At 41.0% G+C, this 9,894-nt stretch overlaps 1 protein-coding gene across 2 annotated transcripts; it reads right to left on the bottom strand.

Annotated features, from left to right (window-relative positions):
* Nucleotides 1–986: 986 nt before the first annotated feature.
* Nucleotides 987–9,498, bottom strand: Dyro (Dpt-YFP repressor by overexpression). Of its 2 annotated transcripts, none has more exons than XM_036816125.3 (3): nucleotides 7,130–9,498; nucleotides 4,349–4,420; nucleotides 987–2,641 (listed from the first exon to the last, which is right to left on the bottom strand). In XM_036816125.3, exons 1-3 carry the CDS (start codon nucleotides 7,955–7,957, stop codon nucleotides 1,829–1,831), a joined length of 1,713 nt encoding a protein of 570 aa, XP_036672020.3. In that variant the 5' UTR covers nucleotides 7,958–9,498; the 3' UTR covers nucleotides 987–1,828. The 2 variants fall into 2 exon arrangements, with proteins under 2 accessions (XP_036672020.3, XP_070851685.1); XM_070995584.1 differs by lacking the exon at nucleotides 7,130–9,498 and adding an exon at nucleotides 4,758–4,779.
* Between the last annotated feature and the right edge of the window lie 396 nt (nucleotides 9,499–9,894).

The raw sequence follows: 9,894 nt of genomic DNA on the forward strand, positions 1-9,894 counted from the left end.
AGCTTTTCACAAATATCACAAGGCATATTTGTTCATCACAAATAAATATTATTAAAAGTACAGATAATATATATTAATACTAACACGTTTCGTCATTTAATATTGTATTCAGTCATTTACTATTTATATACCAGCTTTTAGAGGGGTTTAAATGTTGTTAACTATGAATTAATATCTATTTGCTTAATAGATGTGCAAAATATATTATTCAATTTGCGTCATTTGCTGCGTTTATGACTAAAATCCAACCTTAGAAATCCATTTTAAGTTATTTGAACTGAATAAACTTTTGACCTAATTGAAAGATGGGAAGTGTTTTTCATCCAAAACGATCAAAAGTAAAAATATTTTCTAAGAACCATTCGGATATTATCATATCTTCAAGGCTATAAAAATCATGAGTAAACAAAATGCCCTAAAAGAGTGAAATTTTCTTAGGGCAATCCATAAAAGCTAAATTAGTTATTATCATTTTTGTATATTTTTGAATTGTTTATTTAGCAATTAATGTTTGCTTTGTTGCCCCTCCTTTGGATTGCCTAGTTCTTTGATACAGTTGAGAGCGTTTGTGATTTATGGACGAGACCCTCGACGAGCTTGTGAATGTAAATGTGAGTACGAGTATGAATATGAATAAACGCATCGAGGGCGAACAACGAGCTTCATTGTTCTGGGCGGTAGTTGCTCAATGGCTGACAGTCGGAATAATTAGGCAATACAGGGCACACAATCGAACCCTTTTACATGGCTAAGGATTGGAGCTGTGATAATACGCAATAAGTTGGCCCATCAGAACTTCGATTTTATGCTTTTATTACCAAATAGACAGCCTGAATAACCGATAAAGTGGAGCAAACTAATACCAAACATCCATGTTAATATCCTGAAAAACCATAGAATAGATAATCAAAGAAAATCTGTAATTAAAAATCGATACCCATAAAAATCCCACACATTTCCCTACACAGTAATAAAACTCAGTCGTGTCATTTTCAAAATGAAATTCAACATTTCTGCATTTTTATTTGGAGCCCTTCGCTCGAATCAAATTAGTTATGCATAACAAAAATTAAGATTTGCACATTTCATGTTTCATTATTTTCTCTTCTCGTTTTTTTAGACTATTTACAGAATTAAGTTTATACATATGGATTTGCATATGCGATAAAAAGTTAATTAAATTTACATGTTGTTACGGCTTCATTTATTTGCTTTACATGTAGATTTTTTGCAATCATTTTGCGTTTTGTTTGCTGTTTCGCTTTTATGCATAAGATAACAAGGCTTAATTGACTAAAAAAATAAAGGCACCTGAGTTCAAAGTGTTATTGCCAAATGTAAATATAATAAAACGAAAATCAAAAATATAACGCCTGTGAAATCAAAAAACGATAATCATAAAAAGTATATTTATAAACGTAGAATGTATATACACCAATATGTACGTGTATATGGGAGTGTGCATAAAAGTACACAGTTAACGTAAAGCATTTATAATTAATTCAATTTAATTAATGGTATGTTTGTTTCATCCCTACTTCAACTGCACTCCCCTGACTGACTGACTTCTGATATACTCACTGATATCGTTTATGTGTTAATAAATGTATATAGATAAAGTACTTATATGGTCTTTGTCCCTGAATGAAATGCTCATGTCCCCCGCTACCCCGTGTGCTAAACCCCCAGGTTTTTGTTTCTTTCTTTTTAGAATTGTTGGCTCTGGTTTTGACCCATTGTTGCTTTGCTGACTAGTGCGTTGGTTGTCTCTCCCCCAGTTTAGTTTGTCTAGATATTTTGGTGGTCCCATCGACGATATATCCTATCCCTATTGCATATTGTACAGCTGCGGTGGCTCCTTGCTGGCCGGCATCCCCTGATCGTACTTCCCCAACTCGGCCTCGTAGAGCAGATTGTTGATCAGGTGCTTCACCACGATCTTCGACTTGGATGTCTTCAGTTTGCGTATGGTTATGGCCACGTATTCCCCGAATACCCCATATTCGTCCACATGATTGGCACTCAGGCCACCGCCCCCGATGAGCGGTTTGGGGGGCGTGGTGTTGCTGTTGCTGCTCGAGCTGCAATTGCTGGATGTTGCTGCTGGGTCCAGCGAGGTGTTGCTGGTATGCCCGGCGATGTTGCTGTTGCTGCTGCCGCTGTTGTTGCAGTTGCTGTTGCCGTTGCCGTTGCCATTTGACGTTGAGAGATCACGATCACGATCACGTTTTTGTGCCATGTTACTGGAATGTTGTTGCTGTTGCTGCTGCTGCAGATGCAACGATTGCTGCTGCTGATGTTGCTGGTGGTGGTGGTGGTGGTGCGGCTGCTGCTGCTGCTGCGGTTGCCCGTTGCAGTGGCTCAGGCTCAGGCTGTGATTGTGGCTAAAGTGCTGCTGGAGCGCCTGAAACGCGAGCTGGCTGTGGTTCATCTGCTGCTGCTGCTGCTGCTGGCCAGCGGATCCGCCCGCCCCCGCCGCTCCGCCCACCGCCTTGATGGGCGTCAATGTCAAAACGTGCTCCACGCCCATCGCCTTGCGCTTGCGGTGGTTGTACGTTAAGTCCGTCGGCTTGTAGTAATTTATGGGCGACGGCGTGCTCGTCCGTCGATCCAGCATCCCCAGCTCCGATTCGTGTTCGATCTGGAGGGGAAAAGCGAAAAAATCGGGGAAAATTTGGATGTGTTTTAGACAGCGTTGAAAAGTATCCACTACGCACTTGTTCCAAAGACAATAAATAAGCCAAAAAAAAAAAAAAATAAATAGGAGTTCCAGAATATTTTCAAGCTATACCAAAAATGTTTGTAATTTGAAATACTATACAATGCAATATACAATTTTCCAACATTCAATACAAGTGTTTCATGGAAGGAACACCTAAATAAAGTCTAACCCAATCTAAAGTTTTTTATCTTCGGAGCTTTATTTTTATTAATTTATTTTTTATTTATTCATTTATGGTTCAAAAGTTATTTTCAGCCATTTTTATTAAAAAGAAAACTATAGTGATTTGAGTCATCTATATGTATTTCAACCCTTAGGTGCGCTTTTTCCATTTTGAAGGTTAAATGCCCAATCTAAATTAAACGCAATTTCCCCATTGATTTAGACAAGCCTACGAAGGATGGGCTCTTCCCTTTAGTAAAGTAAATCTGTTTCGTATTTCATCAGCCCTATTAATTATTTTGATTAAAGATGGGCTCGTCAAAAAATACCGGAACCCGTTTTCCTATACCTATACATTTATAGTATCAACGTCTGACGAAATCATCGCTGAGTTGTTTCATCAACTATTTACTAGACGCGCATCTGTTTGTATACTAATAATATAAACAATTCAATCCCTGGGTTTGCCAAGTTTCTGAAGGGAGGGAGGTCTGGGACATGTGGCTACTTTGATAAGCCCCCAGAATCGTGTCATTTAAATCGTTTGTTGGCACAACGTTGTCTGGGAAAGTATCGGAAGAGAGATCTTTCTCAGTCAGGCTATTTTGGGACCATTTAATATTATATTTATATAGAAATATGATTTATAACAAATATTTTTGGGCACCGCTTGGCATTCAGTTCATGAAGTTCAAATTTGTGTAATCAAATGGTCAAGTGACTCACATGCATTCAACTTAAAGGCTTATCTTGAGAGATATACGGATGTATCATATCTGCCTTGGCAACACCAATGACCTTCAGAAATTAAAAGGTTTCGACGGTCAATGTGCAGGTTGTGGACGTCATAAATTGATAAGATTCGTCATCGAATTAAGTTAGTTACAGAATTTCGAACACTTCTGCCTTATCTAATAAGTATAATTATCGGCTGAAAATCTAATCGTTTTATTTGCTCTGCGCTCGTAATCAGCAAAATGAGAAAAGTTGCTGGATCTTAAATGACTGATGAACTTATTATATCATTGGAGTTAAGTAAAGGGGTACACGTGAACCGGATTTCAAATCAGTCACTGATTTTTACTGCCATATTATAATTTGTTCATAAAAAATATTTTCTTAGGATTCTGTAGTAGTTTAATTCAAGTTCAAATTGTACCTTTTAAATTGTTGTCTATAACTATAAACGATATAAACCGATTAATAAAATAATTAAAAATAAGATTAATTTCGGTACTCCAGATAATGATCGTTATTTCTCCTAATACCAAATACATTCATTATTCAAAAAAGATTTGGAACCCCAGGCTGGTGTCAAAAATGATTCTCTAATTACACCCACAGACCACTTGACAAAACACTTCAGGGTCTGAGATCAAAAAAGGTTAGATAATCCCCCAAAAAATAACCCCAACTTGTCGAATCAATTAAAGTGCGATTAACAATCAGCAGTAGGGTACTTACAATTTCTGTTTTCACATCTTCGGCGCTGATATTGCAGTAATTCTCGCCATCCAAATCGGAAGAGGAACGTGTCTGCGAAGATCGAAAAAAAAAATTGAGAATTAGCGGGGACCGTAGAATAAACAACAAATACTAAATACAATTATGCCAGTGTGGAGAATTCGCCAGACAGATAATAACAAAGAACAACAAAATAATAATAATAGTGGACAGACGCAAGGCAAATCGAGAAACGCGAGAGAAATAGAAAACAAATTAGAATACTAATAAAAAGCAAACACAAAAGTGGTTGTATGTAGATGCAGACTCGCAAGTCGAGCCGCTGGCGATTAAATTAGTCACGGCGGGACGAGGTGGTTGGGGGAGGGGTTCGGGGGCTTAGGGGTTCAGGGGCGTGGGCGGTACGAACGGTACGGGCGGGACAGCAGCCAACTCAACACCGAAGTGGACCAACTGGTGGAAAGACCCACAGACGGACGTGAGACAGTTGACCAAAAAAATATAAGAGACACACGAAAAATATCAGAAGAAATGGGGGAATTATTAAAGCACCGACTAGGGAATACCCTATACAATGTTTAAATATGATATTTATAAAAAATATGTAAACTTCTTAAATCAGTAATGATATTTCAAAAATTGGACGATAATATTTTCTATATTTTAAAATAATATTTTTATTTTAACAATTTCGTAATAATATTAAAGGACATTATTATCTAAAGATATGTATCAAAAGGTATGATGTTACAAGGTAATTATGAAAAATAGAAGAAATTTATGATATCCGAAAAACGGTATCTTCCAAATTACAAGTATTACAGTTAAAGATTTACATTAACCAATAATTACTTAACTTTGGTTGGTGGTCTAGGTATACATACTTATCAGATTTATTAAGATGCGAGCTCCAAATTATAGGTTTTGGTATTGAAAAATGTATAAATAATAAACAATATTAATATTGCATATGCTATTGCTTTTTAACTAGAGATTAATATATTTCCGGGACGCCGATCAAACTAGCTACTGGGCATAATTGCAGGCTTTTCTTCAAAGCTCCGGAGAAAGCTCGCCATGCAGTTGAAGTTCCCCGATTACTTGTCGAGCTTCTGCTTCTGCCCAAAAGTCTCGTACTTTTTTCGGGAGAGAATCGAATCAAATATAAAACCGAACGAGCGGACAAGGCGACATAGGAATAAAAAAAACGCAGTCCAGCAACTTGCTATATTGCCAAGTATGTTCGAATGTGTGTTTGTATGTATATTGGAGCTACTGCTGCTCGGGGGCGGCGGAGCATCGATGCGGGGCGGAGGGGCGTGGTCGGTGCAAAACGTGGGGCCGCCGATTTCTACGGCTGATGCAACACACATGTGTATGCATTATAGATATGTGAATGTAGGTATGGGGCTGTGTATAGCAGAAGCGGCAGCGCAAATCAAAGCCAGTTGACACACACACTGACACACTAACACCAATACTCGCTTATCAGGCGCAACGCAATAGCAGCTACCGCGCACAGTGGGCACTATCTATTTTATGATAGTGTGTCTCTGAATTATATAGTTTCAGAAAAAATTAAAATGTATTATTTTAAAGTGTTCCTTATTTTGGCATTAACATATATACTTAAATTTTAAATTAAAACAGATATTTCTGAGGAAATAAATGAATTGAAAATTTATTTTAAATTTTTGTAGTGGCCCTCAAGGCGCATTATAATATCAATCATACGCCATTTAATATCAAGCATACGCCATGTGCACCAAGAAAAGAGGTTAAGGTCTTTTTGTTTTCAATAAGTGACCCTATTTATAGAAAGATTGAAAAAATTGAAAATTAAAAAATAAAACAACCGCAATATTTTAGCGAAGTACAAATATTTACATCTCCCTAGTGCAAAAAAAAATTACTCATACGACATGTTGTAAATTTACTTAGAAACAATTACAACTTTAAAACTTTAAGAAAAATTATTTTTGCATATATTTTTAAAATATCCTATTTAAGCATAAACATATTTTTATAACAAGATTTATTTTTAAAAATTTGTAAAAAAATTTTAAAATAATTACAGTGTTTTAGTAAACTTAATATTCTGTGGTTTAGTGTAAAACCAAAACAATAAATAATACACTTTGTAATTGTTAAAGAATCAATTTTGATTTCAGCTATTTCAGTTTTAAAAGTATAAAAGAAAATAATTGGATATATTCTGAAAGGCCCTATTTAGGCATAAACATCTTTTTTAAATTAAGGAAATTTTTAGAAATTTTTAATATTTAAAAAAAAATATTACATCGTTTTAATAATTTTTTTTAATCTGTGCCTTACTGTAAAACCAAAACAATACAACATTCTCTTTGGAATTGCTTAAGTATCAATTTTGGTTTCAGTTAGCTGATAGCTTTTAGAACAGGGTTTGTTCTCAAGGCAGCATTGTGCCTAAAAAAAAAGTGTGGAGCGACCACCTGATGGCGTCCCCTATCCCTATCTCTGGCCCCACTGTGCGCCACCGGTTGCGCCGCTGCTGCTGACGAACCGCTAGACAGCGACGCCTGCGACGGCGGGCGGCGACAGCAGCGCGTGTGCTGGCTGCTGCCGCAAAACAAGTCAAACCACTCGCACACACACACACACACACACAGCTCCAAAGAAATACGAAAAAACAAAAAAATAATAATAAATGAGGGGGCGGGGCGGGGGAAAAAGGCCGAGAGACACATGCAAAATAGGTGGAGGTTGGGTTGGCTGAAAAGAAAAAACACACTTAGCACTTACCACAGCCGCCGAGGAGGATTCGATGAGGGCAGCGCCGACCGCGCCCGCTGCCGCCGCCTCCTCGAGTTCCATTTCCCGAGCGGTATCCAAATCGCCAGCATCATCCCGCTCGTCCCGTTCCCGCTCCCGATCCCGGGCATTTGCGGCGGCTGCAGCGGCGGCAACGGCGGCCACAGTGGCCGCAATGCGAGCGGTAAGCTCGTCGTGCTGCTGCTGCTGCTGCTCCACCTGCAGTATAATGTCCCTATCTACAAGCTTGTCCGCCTTCAGCTGCTCCAGGTCCAGACTGTGCATCAGGGTTAGCTTCTCGTCCGCTTCCGTTTCCGCCTCACCATCTGGATCTTGATCCTGCACCTGATCTTGATCCCTTTCGCCATCCAGAATGAATCGTATTGCCTCATAGGCAAACCACATGGGCTGATAGATGACCCCGCGACCCCGACCGCTCAGGACCTTGCCATGTTCCCTATGAAAGGAGCTGCGCAGGGATTTGATCTTCGATCTTATGGATCGTATCTCTGTTCCATATTTCTGACTTAGGAGCTTCAGGGCCTCGTATTTGGTCTGTTTGATGTGATAGCCCTTGGTGTTGGGATCCCAAAGGACTCGCTGCCGGCGATAGTCCTCGATGAAGTTCAGTATTGTTGAGCGGGACCATTCAACGCGATCAGCTGGCGTTGTTGTTGTTGTCGTCGTCCCCGTTGCCGTGGCCGTTGTTGTTGCAGTGGGCGAAAGTGGGAGTGGCAGCGAGGCAACATCGGCTATCAAAGCAATGGCATTGGAGTTGGCATCGAGCTTGAACTGCGCTGCTGCTGCGCTGCTGGACATTGTTGTTGTGGTTGTTGTTGCGGTGAAAGTTTTTCCCAGCCTGCGAGGGGGGTGGTTGGTTGGTGGGTGGGTTGTGGGCGTTGGGCGGTGGGTGGTGTGTGTGTGTGTTGGTGTTGGTGATAGGAAAAGGAGTGAGAGAGAGAACGCAACGCAACGACGCGACGAAAAAAGCGTCCACAACACGTTGCTTTTGACTTTCGACTGGCGGCAGCAGCGGCGGCGGCGAGCGTTGAGCGTTCGTTCAGCTGGCCGTGTTTGTGTTGTATTTGTGGCAGCGGCAAGTGCGGCGGCGGCGGCAGCGGCAGCTCAGCTGCACTTTGCGCGAAGGAGAGAGAGATGGGGAGCGCGCGAGCGAGAGAGAGCGAAAGCGCCAACTGGTGAGCGCCGTGTCGCGACGTCCAAAATCAACGCAAAGGTGTGCGACTTTGCCGTTGCCTTTTGCCTTTGCCTCTCTCTCTCTCACACACACACACCCGCTCTTCACTGTGCTTGCTGTGTGTGTGTGCAAGTGCTGCAGCAGGCGGGCTTTTTGTTTTTTTTTCGCGACCTGTTGTTGCTCGCTTGATAATGCCAGGCTTTGTTGTTGCTGCCGTCGCTATCAGCTGTTTTATTGCATGTTGTTGTTGGCGCCCCAGTGTGGTGTGGCTACTGCTCTTGTTGTTGTTGTTGCCACTAGAGAGAAAGAGAGAGGGGGAGCACACCAACAAACACCAAGGTTGTTGTAAGTTTGGGTCTCTCTGGTTGTTGTTTTTCGTTGGTGTTCTTGTTTGTTTAACTGTTTGGAGTAGTTGTTGGTGTGATTTTTATTGTTGGTGTAAGGGTTGGTTTGACTGTTGGTGTTGATATTGCTAAACTTGCTATTCTGTGTTTTTTTGTATCACACACCTGTTGGTGTAAGTGTTGGTGTAGTCAAATGAGCTGTTGTTGTAGCTTATCTTTTTCTAATTGGTGTATCTTCTTAATTGTTGTTGTCAGAAGCTGTGTCTGTTGTAATTGCTCCTTCCATAAGCATTTCTCTGCCGTTGCATGTTTTGTTGTTTAGTGTTACCGTTTGCGTTGCTCTTTGTGTGATGCCAGTTGTGGCATCGGATGTTGCTGCAGCTGTATCGTCTGATGTTATCACTTGATTTGGTTGCTGCTTTAGTTACTGAGGTGACTGGTGTTGCTGCTTTTCTGGCCTAGCGATTGTTGTTGTTGTGGCTGCCACTGTTGTTGCCTGTGGCAATTGCTATTGCTGCTGCTGCTCGCTCGTGCTTTTTTTTGTCGCCACTTCGTCGACGCTCGTTCGCCGCTCGTCGTTCGCTGTTGAAATCACGATTTGTACTAATTTCACATATTTAAACTGTGTGTGGCATGCGCGCTGCTCCAAACGGGCCGGTTGCCGTTGTTGTTGTTGCTGCTGCTGTTGGCCGTAAGTTCGTCACTTGCTCTTCGCTACCCCTCGCTCCCGCGCCTCTTGGCCCGCACACCTTTGCGTTCGCTTTGCTCGTGTCGCGACTTGCGATCGGTGCTGCTGCTGCTGCTGCGACTGCCTGCTGCTGCTGTCGTCAACAGCCCCACGTTGCACAGTGGGCCCGATCCGATCGCTCTGCGCATGTGGCAGCGGCTGCCAAATGGCGGCGACCATGAGATGCTGGAAACCAACGGGCACACACACAGACATCTGGCCGAAAACCTATTTTTAAATAGCCAACCAAGGCACAGTGTGGCAAAGGCAGTTCACTTGTTGCAAGTTGCGTGGAGGATGGGAAAATACATTTTATAATAAATAAATATTTGATGGGGTGTACAAAGTCAAATTAAAGAAGTACTTTAGAACAAATTCTTTGTCGAAAAGGTTTATTTTTGTTTAATATTTGTGTGTCATATTTAAGAGTTTAGACCTTTATATGTATGCTTTTAATGAAAACAACTGGATACTACCATTTTAGTGTGTA

The sequence above is a fragment of the Drosophila suzukii genome, chromosome 3 (assembly GCF_043229965.1).
Source record: "Drosophila suzukii chromosome 3, CBGP_Dsuzu_IsoJpt1.0, whole genome shotgun sequence".
Lineage (NCBI taxonomy): Eukaryota > Metazoa > Arthropoda > Insecta > Diptera > Drosophilidae > Drosophila > Drosophila suzukii.